This window comes from Peromyscus californicus, unplaced genomic scaffold (assembly GCF_007827085.1).
Source record: "Peromyscus californicus insignis strain IS unplaced genomic scaffold, ASM782708v3 Scaffold_13__1_contigs__length_99412109, whole genome shotgun sequence".
Classification (NCBI taxonomy): domain Eukaryota; kingdom Metazoa; phylum Chordata; class Mammalia; order Rodentia; family Cricetidae; genus Peromyscus; species Peromyscus californicus.
Window position 1 is genome coordinate 81,883,390 of NW_026294424.1, and position 23,490 is coordinate 81,906,879.

At 39.9% G+C, this 23,490-nt stretch overlaps 1 protein-coding gene across 3 annotated transcripts in view; it reads left to right on the forward strand.

Moving 5' to 3' along the window:
- Positions 1-23,490, forward strand: part of Slc4a4 (solute carrier family 4 member 4) — a 337,951-nt gene that overhangs the window by 241,242 nt on the left and 73,219 nt on the right. For all 3 annotated transcript variants that reach the window (XM_052735335.1, XM_052735337.1, XM_052735336.1), the window contains exons 13-14: positions 11,203-11,336; positions 17,502-17,773. In XM_052735335.1, coding sequence (XP_052591295.1) covers positions 11,203-11,336; positions 17,502-17,773 — 406 coding nt within the window. The remainder of the gene's footprint in view (positions 1-11,202; positions 11,337-17,501; positions 17,774-23,490) is intronic.

A 23,490-nucleotide genomic window follows, 5' to 3' on the forward strand; every position in this document is an offset into this window, starting at 1 on the left:
TACTTGGGCAATTTAATAAGACTCTATCAAAAATAAAAGTAAAATAAGAGTTGAAGAAATAGCTCAGTAGTAGATCACTTGATTAGCACTGGACAAAGCCTGATTGAAGCTCTAACATAGGACTAACAGTCCTATGAAGACAATACTTCTTTGTTAACAAAGTGAGTCATTACTTAGTCTTTGAGGAAGATATTAGTGTAAGGAAGACTCTTTGATGCTTTGTGGTAAGTCCCATGTGATTGGAGAATTATTCTTCTATAACATACAGAAAATGTATTTTAATGTAAGGCTACACTTGATTGTGAATGACTAACTATAGTCTAGAGTGAAGATGGAGTGAAGAAAGTCATTTTAATTTTTTTCCAGGAGTAAATATAATCCCATTTTCACAAACCTTTCAGCAAAAGAATGCGGTAAGATTTTTAGCATTCTGTGAATTTTGTGATATTTATGGAGCCTAACAGAGCACATTTTAAGAGAACTTGTCTCATAATAAGGAACATTTATAGCTGGCATCTCCAAATTTGAGACTTTATTTTAACATTCTGCTGTGCTGAGACATTTTCATCAATCTGCTCAAGTCGGAAAAGTATAATTTCCTATGTCGGTGAGAAAGGTACTTCTTTGCAATGCCTCTCACATATAGTTTACAGCAGCAGGATTGACGTGAATTGACAGTGTACTGAGAAGCGGACAGTAATTTCAGTCTGTCTGACTGTTGCTCTTTGGCACAAAAGTGCTTTTCCTTTAGAAGCAGGAGACCCAGAAATGTGTTGATCTGCACAGTAGCAAACGCTGACTTCAACATGTGGAGCAGAAATAGTCTATGGGGACGATACAACTTGGTATTTGGGTTGGCCAAAGTAGGCAAGCCTGTTTAGTGACAAAGGAAGGAATCCATCTTGCTTATCTGTGATCCCGGAAAGGACCTTTAACTTTGAAAGCATGTTTCACAGGCTAGGGAGATGCCAAGCATGTGTCTTGCAAGTGTGAGGACCATAGTTCAAATCTCAAGAACCCACATCAATGCTTGGAGGGCATGGTGGACCCTCTGTAATTACAGCTCTCTGGTGGCAGAGACAGTACATCCCTAGAGCAAGCCAGCTAGCTAGAGCAGCTGGACCAGTGCAATCTGGTTACAGTTGAGAGAGACCCTGCCTCAGTGAGTAAAGTAGCAAGTTCTCAGAGAAGACTCCTGACAGCAACCTTGGGCTTCCACATACATGCATACACGTATGCAGACACACTCCACTGACATGAACATACATATGTGAATGCATACCCTTCACACATATGTATACACATATGCATGCATGCTTCTCTCACCTGAACATACATGTCAATGCACACCCCTCCACATACATGTGTACACATATGCATGCACGCTCCACTCACCTGAACATACCATATGTCAATGCATACCTCTCCACACACAAATAAAAATGTGCTTTACAAGTTCTGAGTTAAATTTAATTGGCAGAAATTAAGTCATTTGTATTTTTTTATTAGAAAGACCTTTGTCAACTCTGTTTTGTTGGTGATCAGAAAATTATAATCATTTGGATAAAACTGGGAGTCCCAAATGATGCTAAAGTAAAAATTTATTATTTTTAGCTTACAGTTATCTTGGAAATAGCTTCTCCAAAATGACATTTTCATTATATCTTTTCATACATATTGCAAAATACAAATACTCAGGTAGATAAACACATAGGAATTTATGTAAATGAGATTACATGTTCATATTTTGTAACAGTTATATTTCATGGGCATTTTCTACTTTAATAGGTTCTTTAACATAATTCTAGTGACTATCACATGATATATGCACTATAATTTATTTAATAAACATATTTTCAGTTTGTCCTAGTTTTCTCTTTTATAAAGAATACGATGGTCATTAGCTATACATTTATTATTTATAATTATCTCCCTAGGGTATATCCCTAGCAAAAATTATTGTGCAATAGGTTGATTATAGTTGTTGTTATTTATTTCAAATTATACTCATGAAGGTTATGCTAATTCATGTTTCTACCAGTATTGGACAGGAGTACCCACTCGCCCACCCCTAGTGAAGCAGATTTCCCCCCTAGATTCTCATTTTTGTTCTGCTGTGTGTGAAAAAGGATGGGTTGCTTTAGTTCCATTCCTCTCCTCTGGTTTTAACGAGACTGAATATCTGTCCACATTTGTACTGACCATCCATCCTTCCCTATATGTATGTGTTCTTGCTCTCTTCTTATTTGGGGGCATTTAGTTTTTCCTCATTACTCTCTGTATAGTAAGGATATTTTCTTTTACTTGTTAGGGAAATATTAGCAAAATATTTTTCTAGTGCCATGGTGTCTTTTTACTGTGTTTGTGGCTTCTTTGGCTGAATAGATTTTAACTTTAGCAGTCAAGCCTTCTGTTGTTCACGTTTCTTGCTTGCATGATACATTGAAAGAGGCTTCCTCTCCCCCCAGATTAGAAAAATATTTACCCACATACTTCAGCTCTTTCATGTTTTCGTTTAGTGTTTTATCCCACCTGGAATTGATTTTTGTGTCGTGTTAGACTGACGCCGGGTGTTCCACATACATGTTCACGGCTCTTCAAAGAATGAATGTAAGACTGCTGTATCTTGCCCCTCATTCTTTTCTAAGAGAGTCCAGACTCTCTTGCTGAAGTCCTGGACTCCTGCTTTTCTCAAATAGAGATGTAGTTTGTCTTCCCTGAGTTTCTAGTTTCTGATGGCAGTGTGGCCTCAAGTCCTGTTTGTGACAAAGCACACAGCAGGGGAGTGTGACCATGACTGTGACCTTCCTCTGGACAGGACAAAAATCACTGTGTTATAGGATGAAGCCACATTGCGGAATGGAAACAAAGGCTCAGTAGCCAGCTTTTCCCCCAATACAGATGTGTGGTGTGTGTGACCATCCGTTAATGCTGTAGTGAAGGAGGGAGATTGTTTGAATGGGTGTACCTCATGCTTGGGATCAAGAGAATCACCTGGGAATTGTGAAAGTTGATTCTCTAGACCTCATCTCCTTATCATTTTCAGAGATGCTGATTTAACTGCTTTGTATGGATATGAAGAATTAATATTATAACAAACAGACAGATATATACCATATGAAGAATTAGTATTGTAACAAATAGGCAAACAGATATATACCCTTCTCAGATGACTCTCATGTGACCTGGATTTGACTTCAATACTTGCATTCTTTATTTTGAAAAAAGTTATTGATTTTTAATTTATGTGTATGAGTGTTTTTCCTGCATGTATGCATGCGCACCATATATGTGTCTGGTGTTTGCAGAGACCAGAAAAGGATGTCTCATCCACTGGAACTGGAGTTACAGAAGGTTGTGAGGCACCATGTCGGTTGTGGAAACTGAATCCAGGTCCTCTGTAAGAGCAGTCTGTGTTCTTAAAGCTGAGCCACCTCTCCAGCCCTACTCGTACCATTTCTTAACTTACCTTTAATAATGGGGTTTAGCTTCTGCTGAGAACCTGACATTAAAATTCATGCAGGTCTCAACACTCAGGTGAAGGTAGGTAGATCATGAGTTTGAATTCAGTTTGATGATACAGTGAGTTCAAAGTCAGCCTGAGCTACAAATCAAGACCATTTTGCAAACAAATAACAATCCAAAACAGTAAAACTTGCAATTGAGCTGGATTTGCCTTACTGTTTCTAGTGGCATCAGCTGCCTTGTTTTTTCTTGGCTAAACTTCAGATTCAAAGACTCATCTACATAAATTTAATTTTATTATTCAGCAAGCTGTACACTTCATGTAAATCATCCCAAACATGAACTAAATTTTCTCTCTTTATGAGTAGGAATAAAAACATTTTTAAAGCTTGTCATATCACAGTAATATTGGTGAATGCACTGCCATTTAATGCCATGGAAATATTTTATTTTCGAAGTTCTAGTAGTTTGCAAATTGTCTAAGAAGTAGAAAATCTGGTGTTTTTCTTAGCCTTACTGTTGTTTTCTCCCTTTTTCTTAACGCTGCCAACCAAGCTCTCCTGTACAGGGTAACAGTTATTAACCCAAACAATAAGGTCCCTACTAAAAATGATATTGAGTCACAACAGTTATTTTGTGGTGTTATGTGTCAGGGGACCAGCCCTGACCTGTCGAAGGGTTCTTGAATGGAAGAGTGAGGAATTGAAATATAATACGAATAAATATAGACTTAGACGAAGAAAAAGACAGAGACACAGGATAGCTTCGGGAGGGCTCTGGGTCAATACGACAGATGTCTCAAGTTTATTCATTATGGGCTTTTTATACACCAGCAAGGGGAGGGGCAAAAGACCTCCCCCTTCCAAGGTTGAGGTATAAAAATACCAGCAAGTGTAGACCCTTCAAAACACCTGGTAATCACGCCTTTGGCCCAATCATCCCTTTATGCAGCCCTACTGGGCAAAGCAAGCTCAGACTTTCTGACCTTGAGTAAGGCCTTACTGGGAAGGCTCTGTGGGCCCCCACAGATACATGAAGATAAATTGCAATGAGGTTGAACAGCATATATCTTTAATGTCTAATGTCCCCTTCTCTTGAGTGTGCTTGCTTTACCTTGATTACTGTGGGGGTGATGCCACTTACAGTTCTTGTCCCAAGTAGCTTAAAATCCTGAAATGCTGATATTTCATCCGTAGGTGCATTATAACATTTCTAGACACTCCCGTCTATGGTTTAAATTTCTATATGCTCGATTTTGACGTTTTTGAGACTTGTTCTACTTTTCCTGGCTTTTTTGAAAAACCGGGGATTGTAGAAGTAACCAACCATCATATTAAATAAGAAACACAGAACCAATGCAAAGAAGAAAGCCAAGAGGTCAGAGCTAAGAGCTAAAACCTTACCCTTCCTCCTGCGGTGGTCCTACCTCTCCGAACCAGAGCTACTTCCTGTGTTAAAGTCTTTATATAGAGTTTCTGTTCTGCCTTCTCATTGGTTGTAAACCCAACCACATGACCGCCTCGTCACGGCCTGTCTGTATAGACCTCCAGGTTTTCCATGATTGGTATTGAGATTAAAGGCATGTGTATCCAATACTGGCTGTATCCCTGAACACACAGAGACTTACCCAGCTCTGCCTACCAAGTGCTGGGATTACAAGCGTACGCCACCACTGCCCTGCTTTCCTATGGCTTGCTAATAGCTCTGACCCCCGTGCAACTTTATTTATTAACATACAAATAACATTTTAATACAAATAAAGTATCACCATAGGGGATATCTTGGGTTGAATTTCATACCCCCATGCAAGCAGAGAAATCATCACAAATGGTTTGGTATATGGGTTTTGATTTCAGTCCTGTTAGACTATTTTGTTTTGTTTATAATCATCAATTTTAATGAAAGAAACAACTCTTGGGGCCATAGTGTTGCCCCCAAGCCTTCTATATTTTAATGCAGAGTTCAGGAGGCCCCGCCCCTTCCCACTGAGGACTAATCTTCCTCTTTTCATGCCACTCCTTGCAGCTTTCCACCTTCTTCCTGTTTTGAAGGAAAAAGAAATACTATTCTTGGGTGGGATGAAGGGGATGAACGGCGTGAGGGAAGAGACCTAATATTGCATCTCTACTTTGTGTTCTACTGTGTTTCTTTTCATTTAATCCAGCAGTTCTCAACCTGTGGGTCATAACCCCCCCCCCCCCCCCCCCCCGCACGGGTTGCATATCAGATATCCTGTATATCAGATATTTACATTACGATTCATAACAGTAGCAAAATTTCAGTTATGAAGTAGCAGTGGAAATAATGTTATGGTTAGGGGGTCATCACAACATGAGGAATTGTATTAAAGAGTCTCAGCATTAGGAAGGTTGAGAGCCAGTGGTCTAATCTAAGTAATTACCAGTGAGGTAGCCATAGATAGGCTTGATAGAAGAGATGCTTGGATCTAAGGTAACTGGTGGAGCTGGTCTAAGTTCACATGGCTTTGTCTGCAAGGTTTGCCCTAGTGTTGAGCCAGCTGGCTGAGATCTCAGAGGTCACCTAGTCCAACCTCTTTATCTTATATGCAAATAAGCATGTTGCCTATGAGAGGTTGCTGTCATTGGAAGAGCTATCAGCCATCAGACATGATGCTAAACCTGTTCCATATAATGTCTGATCTAATACGCAGATTAGAGATTACATTGGGGACATGATGTAGCCCATAACTCATCCTGAGACTGTGATGCCACAGCCCATTTCTCTACTATGTCACCATTTATTTTCTTACTTGAAAGAAGTGAAGTGACATTTTGAAGATCATTGGGTCTCTTGTGGCAGAACAGTCTAGACTTTGGATTTCCTGAGTGCTGGCTGTCTGCTTTTTCTACTGTTCCCGGCCAGGCACCCTCTGACAGCAGTGGAATAAGGTGAAGGGCCAACCAAAAGTGCCAGGGTACTCTGTGGCCCTGATGCCACCACACCCCTGAGCCCAGCCAACTGCATCCCCATGAAGTGCTAGGAAATTTGTTCCTTCTAGAAGTTAGATGTAGAAATGGCTTTAAGACTCATGGCTATTGACAAGACACAAGTCAATGCAGTTTTCTTTTAGAATCAAATATTAGTGAAAAGATGTTTATGACAATTTGTTTTGTAAGTTGCATTAGACTCTAGTTACAGTTAAAGTTATTCATTGCCTGAGATTATTTTTTTAAAAAAAATTCTGTGTTGTGAAGAGGAACATGTCAAAATGTGGTGAAAATAGTTCTTTTCTCAGAAATGCTGGAAGCATCTCTCAGTTTTAAGCAGGTTTCCAGTGCCGTGTATATAATGAATCACCTGCCTCTGCTTGAGAATTGTCAGCCACAGAACGGAAAACTAGCATTTACGACAGGATCAAGTACCGAAATAAAAATAATCTGCCTTTGAATCATCACATGGCTTCCATAAATCACAGTGTTTTCTGGGAGAAATTGGTTGCTATCTTTACTGCATGAGCAGCAAGGAGGGCTCCTGACCTTTGATAAGGAGACCTAGGGTGTCATCTGGGCAAGTCTTCCGTCCCTTCAGCACTTGCTGAGAACCTGCAAAGCACGTGGTAGAGGAATGGTGGACAGCACCATGGGAGGAGAAACAGGAGATGCGGGAAGACCTTGTTCCAGCCCTTACAGAGATTAACGGCTATGCCAAGCCACGGATCCTGAATCTCAAGTTCCTGCTTTCCGAATTTGCACCCTCCCTTACACCCAGTCTGAGCTGTGTTTTGATCCTATGCTAAGTACGGTAAGACATAGGGATTCTTCTGTCTGATGATGAAGAATGATGCACGGTCTCTTTGCCTTTTACATGTACTCAGACTGTCTTATAAACAAGACATACCACCATATAAATGGATTATCTGTTAAAACAAAGCATTCAAATCCTTAGCTTTCAGGTGAGCTATAAAAAAATACAGATAAAATTGTAAACAAACAAACAAACAAACAAACAAAAACCCCTCTGTTTATGCACAGGAGCTGAGAATTTCCATAGCTAGGAAAACCCAAGCCCAAGGCATACCTTTAATACTCAGAAAGAGTGATGTGTGGTTAGATGGGCACACACATCTAAGAGTTCTTACCCTCAGTGCATTCACATCATTTAACTCATCTGAATGTCACTATGTCAACAGTCAAGAAATCAAGACAATACTATTTGAGGGCACAAGGGGACCCCTTTCGATCTTGTCTGTCTAAATGCATCTTGGTTCTGTTGTTTCACTTCCTGCTTAAATTGTTTTCTGTGAGGAAGAATTAGCTGGGGCGGATAAATAATGAATGACACCTTTCAAGCTGCTCATTGGCACTTACATGTGTAAGTGGGGTTCTCTTTGAGCCCCTCCTGCTAGATTCGAACTGTACTCTCTGTAGACAGGGCCTGTCTGAGCTGTACCAGAGCAGGCTTACTGGACGCGAGAAGAGTCTATCTAATTACTTGGCCAATTCTTATCTTTTGGCCACTTCATCCCAATGCCACTTCTTTCCAATGCTACTCTGAAGGATTGTCATCTGCCTTCTGATTCAAATCCCTACCTTGAGAGAAGAGGCATTTTCTATTGCTAATGTCACTCCAAGGACAGTGTTGGTGGTTCTAAAGCTGTATACAAGTATTTTCAATTGCCATGGGTTCTAGATAGTGGGTTGGGATGGAATGAATTTTCTTTACTTTTTGGGGGGAGCAGGGCATGAGAGCTCATTAAGTAGCCCTGGCCTGGAACTTACTATGTAGACCAGGTCAGCCTTGAACTCACAGAGATCCACCCATCTCTGTTCCTGGATTAAGATTACCACTATGCCTGGCCAGGGATAGAACTTAATGTGTTTTCTGTAAATTGATTTTTTAAAGTCAATTTTTTCATAGTTATTTCCTATGTGATATGTTTTCTTTGAAAATAAAGTGGCTGGGTGGCGGTGGTACACACCTTTAATCCCAGTACTTGGGAGGCAGAGCCAGGCAGATCTCTGTGTGTTTGAGGACAGCCTGGTCTACAGAGTGAGATCCAGATCAGGCACCAAAACTACACAGAGAAACCCTGTCTGGAAAAAGAAAAAAACAAACAAATAAGCAAACAAACAAATAAAAAAAAAAGAAAAGAAAAAGTGAGTGAAAAGCTGCCAGAAAAGATTTGAGACAGTGAAAGAGGTGACCTGTTGAGGCTGACAGGCAGCTAGGCTCATTTCTGAAGGGCATCTCAGAATTCCAAGAAATCTGCTTTGTCCCAGTCAAGGATGATTGAGTTAAGAGGTCTGCTTTATTTAACATAAATCACCCTTCCAAGAGTAGGTGATGTACTATTTATGGGAGAAAGGCTCTCATATATATATATATATATATATATATATATATATATATATATATATATATATAATTTTAAAAGTTAAAATATAATCACATCATCTTTCCTCTTCCCTTTCCTCCATCCAACCTCTTCCATGTGCCTCCATGCTGTCTCATATTCATAGCCTCTTTTCTTTAATTGTTGATACACACACACACACACACACACACACACACACACACACACACACACACTCTTAAATAACTAAATACAACCTGCTCAGTCTGTATAATGTTACTTGTGTATATATAATATTTCAGGGCTGACCACTTTGTATTGGATAACTAATTGTGGGGCTTTTCCCCCAGGGAAGGCTATTTCTCCTGGTCTGAGCATTCCTTAGTTGCCTGTATTTTTTGTCTAAGGGTGAAATATTCCCCCTAATGTTTTACTATACACATAAAGGTATAAAGATAACACCTTACACCAGGTGGTGGTGACGCACGCCTTTAATCCCAGCACTTGGGAGGTAGAGGGGGCGGATCTCTGTGAGTTCGAGGCCAACCTGGTCTACAAAGCAAGATCCAGGAAAGGCGCAAAGCTACACAGAGAAACCCTGTCTCGAAAAACCTAAAAAACAAAAAAAAAAAAAAAAAAAAGAAAAGATAACACCTTACTCTACTATGTTAATCCAGTCTACCCCTGAGTATGTTATTGTACCTTTTAAAGGTATAGACTCCCTTTATTCATTTGAAAAAGCTTTTTAGATTTGGATATTCAGATACATAGCATTGTGTGTGATAATTGGTCACCTTTTACATTTTAAAACTGCCTCTTGATGGCCAGCAAGATAGCTCAGCAGAGAAAGACACTTGCTGCCAACCGTGACCGTCTGGGTTTGATTCCTGAAGTCCATAAGGTGAAAGGAGAGAGCCAGCTCCGGCCACCTGTGCACCCCCCACACAGCTAAATAAAGTAAATGCGATAGAAATTACGAAACTATCTCGGCTAAATCTTATTTTATATTTACAAAAACACCCTTTTACACATGAGTTTATGCCATTCTGTCTTCTGCAGCAGTAAAAATAGTAATTATCAATACTGCTGGTCCTCAATGACATGATTAAGGAAGGTCGTTTTGTGACTTAGTGATTCTTACAGATATTGCCTCTTGTTGTGCTAAGGGAAGACAGGGGGTTGGTGTCCAGAGATGTGAACACAAGCTTTAGCTACTTATGTCTCTGGACGCTGGCTTTCTCTAACAACAAAGTTCCTTGAAGTTTTTGTGCAGTTTGCATTAGAAAATGCTTGAGCATGTAATGTGAATTATTATTGTTTATTATTATTGTTGTTGTTGCTTTTACAATTGGTGGCTTAAATATTGCCAATGGCCAGCAGAGAGCTATTGGCAGTTGATGGTTGGTGGAGGGAAAAAGTCAGTTTTCTTCTAGGGTGTGACCTCTCCTAGGTTGCTCATGTTCCAGTGGACAGCCCTTTATTCACACACACACACACACACACACACACACACACACACACACACACACACACACACATGTGCAGCACTTACTGGACTCAGTGGGTTGTGAGGAAGAAAAGAAGGGGATATTAAGTTGAGGGGTGGATATGGAAGGTAGTGTCTAGGAGTGGTTTGGTGTGGTGAGCAGGAGTGGATAGGATTAAAATGCATTGTATACATGTATGAAAGTAAAAACTAGATAAAATAATTTTTAAAATCGCATCACTGTTTTCGTCCCCTTTGTTCTCATCTCCCCTTCCAATCTTCTGTTAGAAAAAAGACTTTGGGGGGCTGGAGAAATGGCTCAGTGGTTAAGAGCACTGGCTGCTCATCCAGAGGACCTGGGTTCAATTCCTCAGCCCCCACATGGCAGCTCACAACTGTCTGTAACTCAGGCTCCCAAGAGTTCCAACGCCTTCATGCGTATACACATGCAGGCAAAACACCTGTGCATATAAAAATAAATAATTTAAAAAAAAAAAGACTTTGGGCTAAAATTACAGCTACTCAAAAGTACCTACTACGTGCGAGATGCAATTACGTTAACACACTGAAGAACCACAAAGAGAAAAATAGATTTAAAAAAAAAAACTGAATCAATTCCTCTGTTTGGTGGGTTTACAGAATATGATTTTTGTTGACCAAGCCTTCAATAAATTTTTAAGTGACGGTCAGAGATGCCATTGCCTCCTGTGCACCAGTCAGCGCAGTCATTGTAGTTTTTCAGAACAATCAACCTTTGGAATAGGGAAGAGTAATTTAATGTATGTGAAGAACTGTGGTGGTATTTTGTATTAGATAAACCGTTGTTCTTGTTTTGTTTGCTAGGGAGCTTCATTTTTCAGCTGACATCACAAACAGAAAGATAAGAAGTGTGTTTGGTTTTTGCTCTGCTTTACCAACTGAATGTTCTTTCTTTTAGGGTGTGTTGGAGAGTTTCCTGGGGACCGCTGTCTCTGGAGCCATCTTTTGCCTTTTTGCTGGCCAACCGCTCACCATTTTGAGCAGCACAGGACCTGTCTTGGTGTTTGAGAGGCTTCTGTTTAATTTCAGCAAGTATGTATATGTCTGTATGTCTATCTACTTATTTGCTCTTCTGTGTTGTTCCATCTGGATAAAGCTCAGGATAGCAATGAAACAGATCCAAATACCCGCCAAAATACTAGCGTGATAAGATTTGGAAGTGAAAAGTGCCATCATGATTAAGTTGTCCAGAGCTTAGTTGACAGTCCTTTGGAGAGGCCCATCTGTTGTACTTGCTGTTCATTCCTTCCCCAGGAATTCTCTTCCCGATTGCTTGTTTCCTGTCCTGAGGGCTGATTCTCAGGGTCTTCAAGCCCCAGATTCCTTTGCCCTCTAGGGCTTCCTGCTGTTTTAGATAATGAAGAGAGAGCTGAGTTTCAGTATGTCACTTTCTCCCATCATTCCCTGTGTTCAGCACAGCAGCCCGGCTTGCTTCCTGACACTAGGCCCTGTCAGGTGGCCTGTGTAGCCTAGTTTTAGCTCACCAGGCTCCTGTAACTCCATTCCTTGTGTGACCTTTACAAGCCCAAGATTGATAATGGCTTCCTGCTCTACTTAGCTCAGAGTGCCTCCACATTGCCATTTTAGGGGGAGGGAGAGTTATGCTTTTGTAAATAGCCTGTTTATTTTGTTTTCCTTGGATCCCACTTAAAAATGCCTTTTTCTGCCATGATACTGAAACAGTGAGGGAACCAAATGACTTATGCCAGGTCACGTGGTTCGTTAATGAAAGAAACTGAATGTTCTTAGTTTATGGTTCCTAACTCCATGTGTCCTTCACTGTAGATAGAGCTTCCAGTACTCAGATAAGTAATAGCGCACCAATATTTCCTTTTAGAAATTAATGGGTCATTTTAAATAGAGGGGATACTAAGAGACGTGTCAATTATTTGAATTATTTTAGTTTGTGAGTAAATTCAAAGTAAAATTGGGTATTCTTGTCTCTTCCTACTGTACCTGATATATTTCTAAGACAGACTTGCCTTTACTGGGTTATCTTAGTCCTCAGATGTCAGAATTCGTTAAGTCTTGTGAGTATTCCTTTGTAGAATTTCCATATTTTGTATTGTGATGTGTTAACAGGATTTTAATTGTAGAATAGCCAGTGTCTACACAGCACCTCTATTAGTTACTTTTCTGTTGCTGTTCTAGGATGCAATTTAGGGGAGAAAGGGTTCGTGTTAGCTTACAATTCAGAGAGGATACAGTCCATCACAGACAAGAAAAGCATGGCAAAAGAAGTATGAGGAGCACCTGGTTTTCAGGAAGCAGAGAGAGAACAGGAAATGGGGTCAGGCTACACTACCTCAAAGCTCACCTCCAGGGTTATACTTCCTCCAAGAGGGTTCCACCTTCTACAACTTCCACAACTTTCCCAAACTGTGCTACCAGCTGGAGATCAAGTGTATAAACCCACAGCCTCAAGGGGTATATTTCATATCAGACCAAACCATAACAGTACTCATGCAGTTAAGGACTGTCACATAACTTTTGAAACTGTGTGTGCCATGGAAAAGTGTCATAAGTTACATGAGACAAGTGAAGGTTTGAAACCATAAAAACAAAAAATCTGGGTGGATAACATCAGCGAAAGCCTTCTGAGCATTTGAGGTTGCAATATTTAAATAAAATGGTGAGTTTTCTGTAGATCATTATTACAGATTTCTCTTCCACCATAATTCTGAGGACATGGAAAGAATTTTATTCATGTCAGTTTACAGAGAGAGTCAAACAGTTTTTATATGTTTAAGAAAACATTTTGTGAGAAAAGAAAGGCTTCATGGGAAGATTAAACAAGCATGCACTATAAACAGGAACAAATAGGCAGAACCTCACAGAGAGATTTATTGGATGAAATGTGATCCGAGTCTGAATCTACAGAAACTGTTTGTGTGGTGGTTTGTTTTAATTATTGTAGGCTACAGAGTATTTCCTTCCACCAAGTGAGTTCCTTTCTCACTTTCCCTTCTGTTTCATCATAATTGGTGCTGTTACATAGTTTCAAGCAATTCATTTGAAAACAGTTGTAAAGCAATGAGAAACATTTGAGAAACTGCCTTAAAGTCAACATTGCCCATCATGTGACAAATGGTACTTTTATTTAGGACACTGTGAATTCATTCATTTGCTTCTGTTAGAGCAGCAATGCTAGTATTTCCTTGTGGCTCCCTATGTCCCGAAGCCAGTTTGACCCACTGTCAGGCTTAGGAACTGAGCTGCTCTGTGAAAAAAAGCTCCCCAGTATGTCTTGGAAGTTCTGTAGTACAGTCTCCACTTGGTCATTCACTTTCCTTTTCAGTACACTAAAGAATCAACATGGCGTTCAGTGAAGCAGCTCTTAGTTCACTTTGCCCAGTTTTTCCCCCCGACATAATTTTCTCTTTCAGGAATGTAGGTGAATCCTTGTTTGACAGGATCAGGAGTGGTTATTACCGATTACCACCTAATATGCTTCAAAGAGTCTCATCTTCTGTTTCTTCTTGAAACTTGGAGCGTTGCGGGTTCATAACAGTGGCGTTGTTTTAGTTAGTGATCTTATTTTTGTCATTCTCACTGAACTACCTTGGCGGTTTCAAAGTCTCTTCGAATAGCTAGCTGGGTGTATTCTGTTTAGAGTCTAAAAAAAAAAAATTAAAATTGTAGGTGCATTTTTTCCCCCGTTGTGTCCAAACTCATGATGTTTTCATTGCTAACAATTACTGGATTTGTTTTTACCCTCTTTTGCAAACATCAACTCTGTAACATCCTCAAGCATTCTTGGGACAAATCTGGAGTGCTTTAGTTTTCAGTCTGGGCATGGTAGTGCATGCCTATAGTTTCAGCATGTGGGAGACTGAGGCAGAAGGAGTGCCATGACTTTAAAGCCAGCACGGGTTATATATTGAGTTCCAGGCAAGCCTGAACTATTGAGTGAACCTCCTTCTCAAACACAAAACATAAAACCAAACAAACAATAAAAGATTGTTCTAGTTTTCATCTTCTTAGGGTAGCAAAGCTAGGTAGTTGTTTTAAACTTTTAAGAAAAGTGCCTGTTGGTTCAAACGGTAGTAAAATGTTTCTTTACTCTTGTTCGGGCACTGACTCACATGATAAAGTGAATTATCTTAATTCTTAGGGCATGTTTTTTTTTTTTCTGCAGTATGCTTATCTCCATAGACATGCACTCAGTAGTAGAGATGTAGATATGTAGATATACATAGAACTGGAGGAGAAGAAGGTAAAGCTGTTGTTGGAATGTCTCTGAAGATCTATAGAACATAACTTCATAGTAAAATGTTCATAATTTCCATTTTTTTCTGTTCTACTTTTTGCCTTATGAGATGAGGCCTATCCACATTCACCCAAAGTCCATGAATTTAAATGTTAATCTTTCTAGAAACAGACTTGGGGAAACACACAATAATGTTTGACCACATATGTGAGCACCCTATATCTCAGTCAAGTTGACATAAAATTAACTATAACAGTGTCTCAGAAACTGTAAAATGTAACATTCTATAATTATTTCCTAGTTCCATGTGATAACTCACAGGTCACTCTTAGTCACCTTCTTAAAACATAAGCTACAGGCATGCTTTCCTTCATCTATTACGAATGTATTAGGCAGTTTTTTTTTTATGAGCAAAGTATTGTTCTAAGCAGAGGATTAGAATTCTGCTCTATGAGCAGTGGGAAGCCACTGTAAGACTTTCAGCTAAGATATATGGTTAGCACTTAGAAAGATCATTTTAGCTCTAGTGTGGAAGATGGCTTTGAGCAAGGCAAGCATAGATATCAATCAGTAAATGAATCAGTTCAGAGGTTTTTAATCAGACAAAGTTCTAGCTGTTCAAACTGAGATGATGGTAGGGAATGAGGTGATAGGTTGCCTTTAGGAAAGTGTTAAAACAGTGGCTAGCAGTTATCAGAAGCCTGTTGTTGAGAAGCAGTTCTGAAGAATGTCAAGTATGCAGGATCCATGGTTCTTATCTCCTTTCTCATCATAGATTATTGTAGGCAGACTTTTCTGTCCTGCCAGCTGCTCTTTAAATAACCACACAGAGACTTAATATTAATTAGAAATGCTTGGCCTATAGCTTAGGCTTGTTTTTAGCTAGCTCTTATAACTTAAATTAACCCATTTCTATTCATCTATGTTGCCCTGAGGCTTGTTTAACTCATGTATGTACTTCCCATTCCAATCACTTTGCATCACATGGCATCTCCTCAGACTCCTCCTCCTCCTTCTTCCCAACATTCTCCTAGTCTGGTTCTCCCACTTAACCTTATCCTGCCTCCCCATTGGCCAACAGCTTTTTATTAACAGTGAGAGCAATGCATCTCAACAGTGTATAGAAGGATTATTCCACAGCAATAAATTATGAGTTAGTAATCTTTTAAAAACATCTACTCTCTACATAATTTATAGATAATCAGTATGCAGTCATAAAATGTCAATATTTGACCCATCATTTTCTGTTGATTCTGACTTAGAAGAAATGGGAAGTTGAAGATGGTAGTAGCCTAGTTAGAGGGTGATGGCCTATTCTAAGTCTATGGAACAAACCCAGGCAGAACAAGGTAGACACACCCAGTTATGGTAAAAGGATATCTTATCTGTGGGCACTCAAATGAGAAGCTGTAGTGTTTGGCTGCATCATGGTAGGGCAGCCTCTCTTGATCTGATAAGAGCCCATGTTTCTACTCCTGTCTCCTCTTGTTGGTGATGCCCTGTCCGCAGTGCACATTACAGACTGCCACGCTCCACATATCTTTTAAACTCTCCTTCTGCTTCCTGACCTGACTCTGTCTACTCAGTCAAGAAAGTTTCTTCATATGTATTCTCAAACACCTTGATTTCCTTTCTGCAACTTCATTCCCTCTCAAAATTACTTACCCTTTTCCTTATGACACTACCACTTAACATTTCATGATATAAAGGCCTTTATCATTTTGTCTCCCTTAGTAGAAGACAGTCCCAAGTTGAATGCATAGAACATACTGATCTTAGTGTTGTCTTCACCTGATATCAGTGCTTTTAAATAGTTTACTCTGTACACTCCATGAATACATTAAAAAAACCATTTTTTTAAATTTAAGCTTATTTTTTCAACAGTTTCATACATGCATTGCAGTTATAATTACCCTACCTTTTCTTATCTCCCCTCCACCTCTATGAACTCTTTTCTTATCCCTAGAGTTTCTTTCCAGATTGATACCCTTTTCAGTGTTTTATGACCCACCTAGGTCAACCAGGGTCATTTGTGTGACCATGCTTGGTACTATTCATTGAAGTCTGGTGGGTTTGCCAATGGGAAGGCAAGTGAAGGCAATTGTAATTTTTGCCTTATCTAGAAGATGGCACAGATATCCTCTGTCTCCTTTAGTCTCTGTGGTCTCTTTGCTAAAGTACTCCTTCAGCCTTGCAAAGATGTTGTAAGTATCTATGTAGGGCTGACCAACCAATCATCACTTACTATCAGCATCTTGAGAATTCATGCGTTTCCAATTTCACTAGAAAGGGGGTGTTTTCTCATTAAAATGAGGATCGCATTTGTCTGTGACCGTTAATGTTTAGTAGGCATTTTTACACTGTATCTGTTTAACTAAACAACAATACTAAGTTCCTGTCTAGGGTCTGTGACCTCCCCAGCCATGGGTATTTAGCAGATTTATAGTAACAGGCATGGGTACAGCAGGCCTCTGGTACAGCAGGCCTCAAATCCAATCAGAGAGTAATTGGTTTCCTCTGGAACAGTCAGGCCACTGATGCGCAACTGTGTATATATATTGCTTGTCAGGTTGGTATTGTGGTCCATGGGGTTCACATCCAGGTAAGAGCATGGATACTGTTTTTTCCCAGCATCCTTCATAGTTACTCTTTGGTTTTATAAAAGCTAGCTAGCAGGGAGGAAACTTCCACCTCAGATGCTATTTTTTTTCAGAGAAAATTAGTGAGCTATACACACTAACACTAAATGTACTTTTCTAAGTGCCTATCCCTGCCCTAAACTTTTAGAGTAATTCCTAAAGGTAGCATAATAATATCGTGAAACCAAATCCTTAAGCTTAATATTTCTTTCCATGCAGTGTCTGAAAGTGATCTTTTATTTCAGCAACCATTCTGTAGGCATTTGAGTGGTGTTGAGAATCTGCTTGTTTTCTGGTGGAACAGTCAAAACACCTGTTTTGGTTTTGCTGTTTTGTTTTCCTTTCCAGGGACCATAACTTTGACTACTTGGAGTTTCGTCTTTGGATTGGCCTGTGGTCGGCCTTCATGTGTCTCATTCTGGTGGCCACTGATGCCAGCTTCCTGGTTCAGTACTTTACTCGTTTCACGGAAGAAGGTTTCTCCTCGCTGATCAGCTTCATCTTCATCTATGATGCTTTCAAGAAGATGATCAAGCTAGCAGACTACTATCCTATCAACTCGGACTTCAAAGTGGGCTACAACACCCATTTCTCCTGTGCTTGCCTGCCACCTGACCCAGGTAAGGAAACCATGTGTCGTGCTGGCACTTAACCTCAGTGTTGGAAGATGTGAGCTCATGTTCTGTACAAAAGGATCTTCCGTAGTTTTCTCTGAGGAATCATAGTACTGAGTTTGACATCTGAGGTATCTGCAGCATGTTATTCAATGAGGAAATGACATCAGGATTGCTGGAACGGGAACATAGCCAGCTCAGTACTTCGTGATTACCTCCAACAAGGAACTGGGGTGTACTTCATTCTTAGTTTTATGAGGTAATTGGGGAGGCACAGGCGTGTATATAACAAGTCTAAAGAGCAGAGGAACCCAATTCTCCGCATTTCTAGTTCACATTTTATTGTTTCTTGATTGCTATGAAAATCTCTTCTTTCAAATGACGTGTAAGTAGATTATCTTAAACTCTAAAAGAAAAAATACCGATTCAGTTTTATAAGTTGAACATGAAATTCAAAAGGAAGTTAAGATTGGAGGCTTATCTCTATCAGATGGATAAGTGGGACCTGCTTAACTCAGCTGTGCAGTGTTGGTAAGGAGGAGCAGTTTAGGAGAAAGGAAGGAAGGAAGGCATCCATGTAAACATACATCCATACACACATACATACATATATGTATATATATGTATATATGTAATATATAATATACTAGCAGCAGATTTATATCATGAAGTCAGGAGAGATTACAGCAACATTTGAGTGAGGAGTATGACTGTACAACTTAATAATTTAATATCTGTCAATCCAAACTTAAGTCATTATCAGTTTTTTTTAATAAAAATGTGTTCAAAGTCAATACAATATTTTTAGAATAGTTTATCATTGCTTTATAGGATGCAAAGCTTATAGAAAAAGGACTCACTTTGAGCAAATTATTCTGTATTTGCTATAATAGAGTAAGGGATAGGTGTTTGCCTTATACAATTTAATGACAAGAGTATTATGGATACCATGATGTACAAGTAGCTATAGGTTGGTGTTCCCTGAAGTAAAAATTGATATACATTTCATGATTTTTGAGTAAGGCCTGATGGATTGAGTTCAATAGAATCCTGGGATGAGAAGCCCAGGGCATAAATGTGAAGTATATTTATGGAATATCCACTTTCACTTCTGGATTCTAAGGCTAAACCATTTCATATTTATGGTAAAGTAAGTGTGCTTGCACTTTAGACCAGATACAAAATGAATATGGATATAAAAGATATAAAGGTTTTTTTGTGCGTGTGGGAGGCTGTGTGAGATTACTCCCTGGTATGCTGGTGTTAGAACTCATCCTCACCTCCCCAGAGGTAGAGGGACAGAGATTGGGGACACTGACGTTCAACTGGGTGGTGAAGGAAGAGAGGAGCACCTCATGGATCATTAGTCATGATGCTGATGAGAACACTCGTTATCTAAGACTTCACACCCACAACTCTTCCTGTCTATCTGAAGGATAATAAACATACGTTAATGTCAAACCATACCTAAGAGCGAGGCCGAGAAACATAAGATTGAGATTTCTATATTCAGATGAACATGCCTATTGCAAAGTTTTAACAGGCTTGAGGTGGTAGTACACAAATATCCCACAGATTAAAATGTGACTTGTTTGGGACATGGTGGTGTGTGCCTGTGTATACTCAGGGTTCTCTAGAGAAACAGAACTGACATATTTTCATTTCATATATATATTATATATTCATTATATATGCTAGATTTATTATATGCAAATAAATTATATATATATATATATATATATATATATATATATGATTTATTATAATGGTCCAGTTAGTCCAACAATGGCTATCTACCGATAGAGAGTCCAAGAATCCAGTAGTTGTTCAGTCTATGAGACTGGATGCCTCAGCAGGTCTTCCCTAAACACTGAAATCCCTAAGAAGTAGGCTCAAATGCCAGTGAGGGAATGAACTTGGCAGTGAGATGGAGGGCAAACAGGCAAAGGGCAAGAGCTTCCTGCTTCCATGTCCTTTATAAAGGCTGCCACACCAGGAGCTGTGGCTCAGATTAAATATGGATCTTCCCACCTCAAAAGATACGGATTAAATGTGGGTCTTCTCACTTCAAATGATTTAATTAAGAAAAATCCCTCACAGGCATATCCGACCAGTTGGATTTTAATTAATTCTAGATATAGTCAAGTTAACAACCAAGAATAGCCATCACATCCTGTAATCCCAGATCTCAGGAGGTTGAGGCAGAAGGGTTGCCACAAATTCAATGCCATCCTGTGTTACATAGTTCCAAGATGGCCTGGACTACAGTGTGAGAATCTGCCTCAAAATCATAGCCCCAAATTGACTTGTAGTCATGACAGGTATTAAAATAATTACACCTAGCCACCCACCCCCAGAAAAATGCAGCTATGTGAAGCTCTTCTTGGAAGAGAGAATTTTTAAAACCTATGGAGGCCATCAGTCAGGACTTGAGGGAATTCTGGACAGTGAAAATACTGGATTCAGGGACTGGGAACATAGTTCAGTGTGTTGAATGCTTGCCTGGTATATGCATGGCTTTGGGTTCAATCTTCAGTACTGAGGGAGAAAGAGAAAGAGAGAGGGAGAGGGAGGGAGGGAAGGAGGGAGGGAGGGAAGGAGGGAGAGAGAGAGAGAGAGAGAGAGAGAGAGAGAGAGAGAGAGAGAGAGAGAGAGAAGGAAAGAAGGAAAGAAGGGAAAGAAACTCACAAGTATATTGATAATGGGATTTTGAACTTTCCATTTATTTATTTATGTGCAAATATATACATATATATTTATGCAAAAGTCTGTGTGGTGACTTATTACACAAGTCTGAGTAATCATTCAGCAGGGTTTTCTAAAAGAAAATAATTACCACTCAGCTGTTGTGTGGTTTGAGGTGTTTGTGACGCTGGGTGAGGGATTTGTCAGCACACCGGTCACACACAGAAGGTCTGGTGCTGGCCCCATCCTACCCATGGCTAATGGAAGCTTTCATTTATTTCTTTTAATTGGATGCTGGCAGACAAGTTAATACAGGGCTAAGGAAAGCATCACTGAGTGTGTCCAAGTTGAGAGAGACAGAGACAGATAGGGAGTGAGAGACAGAGAGACAGAGGGAGAGGGAGGGAGAGGGGAAGGGAAGGAGAGATGGGGGTAGAGAGACAGGAAAGGGTTTTCCCTGCCAGGAGGGATCTCTGTATGAAAAGATGGCACTGAGGGCTGAGCCAGCTTCACATGCTCATTGCAAGTAGAGGCAGCAGGGTTTTCAAAGCTCCTTCTTGATCTGTGCCACCTAGGCCATTGGGAAGCATCACTCCTAAATTGCTCTCAGGACACCAACAATTCCTGCTCCATGTAGTTGGTACCAGTATAGATCCCATGTTTAAGTACAGTTGAATGATGCTAGTTATGACTGGAGCAAGTTCCTTCTCCCCAGGCAGCTTGGCATCACGTTTCTGTTCTGTAAGATGTGGTTAATAATAGTACATACCTTTTAGAACTGTCTTGAGGAAGGCAGATGTGGTGGTGGATGCCTGTAATCCAGAACTTGGGAGGCTGAGGCAAGAGGATTTCAAGTTCCAAGCTAGCTTGGGCTATCTAGTGTCAACCTTGTACCCCACGCCCCCATAAAGGAATTGTTTTAGGAATTGTTTTAAAGTTAAATAAATACAGATTAAATGCTTAGAATGTTTTCTAAGATGTAATAAGTAATTAAATGTTACCTGTTTCATTGTTGTTACTATTCCTAACAATTTAACCATTAGTGTGAGTGAGAGCACAAAGAAGCTTGAATGTATCATTTCTCCTTCTAATAATACACCATTGGGTAGCTGGTCTATTCTGCATCCACATTGTTGGTTGCACTTATTTTAGAAGTGGTCCAGATAAGTGGCATTTATGAAATATATACAGGAACTGATGAATTTCTAATTTCTAATCCTGGGGAGTTGAATCTTGCTTGTGGTTTGGAAAAGGGCATATAGATGTGTCTTGATCACTGCCCTATTGTTGTGAAGAGACACCATGACTAAGGCAACTCTCATAAAGAAAGCATTTAATTGGAGGTTTGCTTACAGTTTCAGAGGCTTAATCCATTATCAGCATGGCAGGGAGCGTGGCAGTAGGCTGGTGTGGTGCTGAACAAGTAGTTAAAAGGTGCATTTTGATGTGTAGATCAAGAGAGAGATTCTGGACTTGACATGAGCTTTTGAAAACTCAAAGCCCATCTCCAGTAACACAATTCCTTCAACAAGGCCACACCTCTTAATTCTTTTCAAATAGTACCACCTCCTGACTAAGCATTCAAATATGTAAGCCTATGGAGGACATTCTTGTTCAAACCACTGCACGATATTTGCATTTATGTTAACAATTTCATATTTTTTTCTAGGCTCCATAAAGTTAATGACTATAGGTTGGGCATGGTGGCACATGCTTTCAATTCCTGCACTTGGGAGGTGCAGGCAGTGGATCTCTGTGTGTTCAGGGCCAATCTGGTCAATATAGTGAGTTCTAGGCCAGCCAGAGCTACACAGTGATACCCTGCTTTAAAAAAGAAAAGTGAAAAAAGAAAAAGAAAGAAAAAAAACCAATGACTGTATCGTTCCTACACAACACTTTCCCATAACCTTTGTAGTTGTGATAGCAAACCGCAAAGACTCATCATAAATGTGTACTTCTGAAGAACAAAATGAAAAAGTTCTTGGGGGAGTTGCATGTCCAGTTCAAGTAAGTGCTCTAAGAACAACAAAAGGCTGGTCTTTCATCACAATGTGCACTCCTAGTAAAAGAATTCAGTCAATAATATTTAAACTGGCGGATGGCTTGTTTTTCAGTACTGGGGCAGGATGCAGCAACTGTACAGATTGAGCCGTGATCCTGCAAACTGAGAAGATTGTGCAGAAATGGAAACAGGGGTCACTCATCACTAGGAAGACTGCATTTATGTCCATAATATATTATAGACACACTCATCACTAAGAAGACTGTATTCATGCCCATAATATATTATAGCCTTTTAGCTGCCTTCATTTTTAATATTTCAGACATGTATTATTCTTTATTCGAGAATTCCATAACACATATATAAAAGCATTTTGATCATATCCCCACACTTCCTGCCCCAGCTCCTTTGAGACACTCCACCTAGTCCATCTGACAGCTTCTCATCCTCTTTTCTTTTTTGAAAATATAACCTGTTGAGTTCAGTTAATGCTGCCCACATGCACGTGTTTATAGAGCCATCCTCTGAAGTGTGGGCAACCTACCAGTGGCCACACCCTAGCAGAGAATGGACTTTCCTTCCCTGTGCAACCAACTGTTACCAATAACTCCTCAGCTATGGTTTGGGGTCTTGTGAGCTCCTTCCTCATCGATGCTAGAATTTTGACTGGCTTGGCCATGTGCAGGCGACCACAGCTGCTGTAAATTGATGAGTGAATTAGTGATATGGTACCCAGTAGAGAACATTTCACGGCACTCCTGCCCATCCTCGGGTTCTTACATTCTTCCCATGTTCCTCTTCCAAAGTGTTTCCAGTGGAGCCTTGGAGCAGGAGAGCATCAGACTATGCATCCCATTTGCAGCTGAGCTCTCACACTCACTTATTCTCAGTACTTTGACCAGTGATACATCACTTCATTAAACATTGCCCATTGTACAAAGAAGCATCTCTGACCAAGGGAAGACTAGTACTAGTCCATGGGTAGAGGCATAAATATGTAGGAGGGAGTTTTACAACAAGACCTTTTAGCCGAACA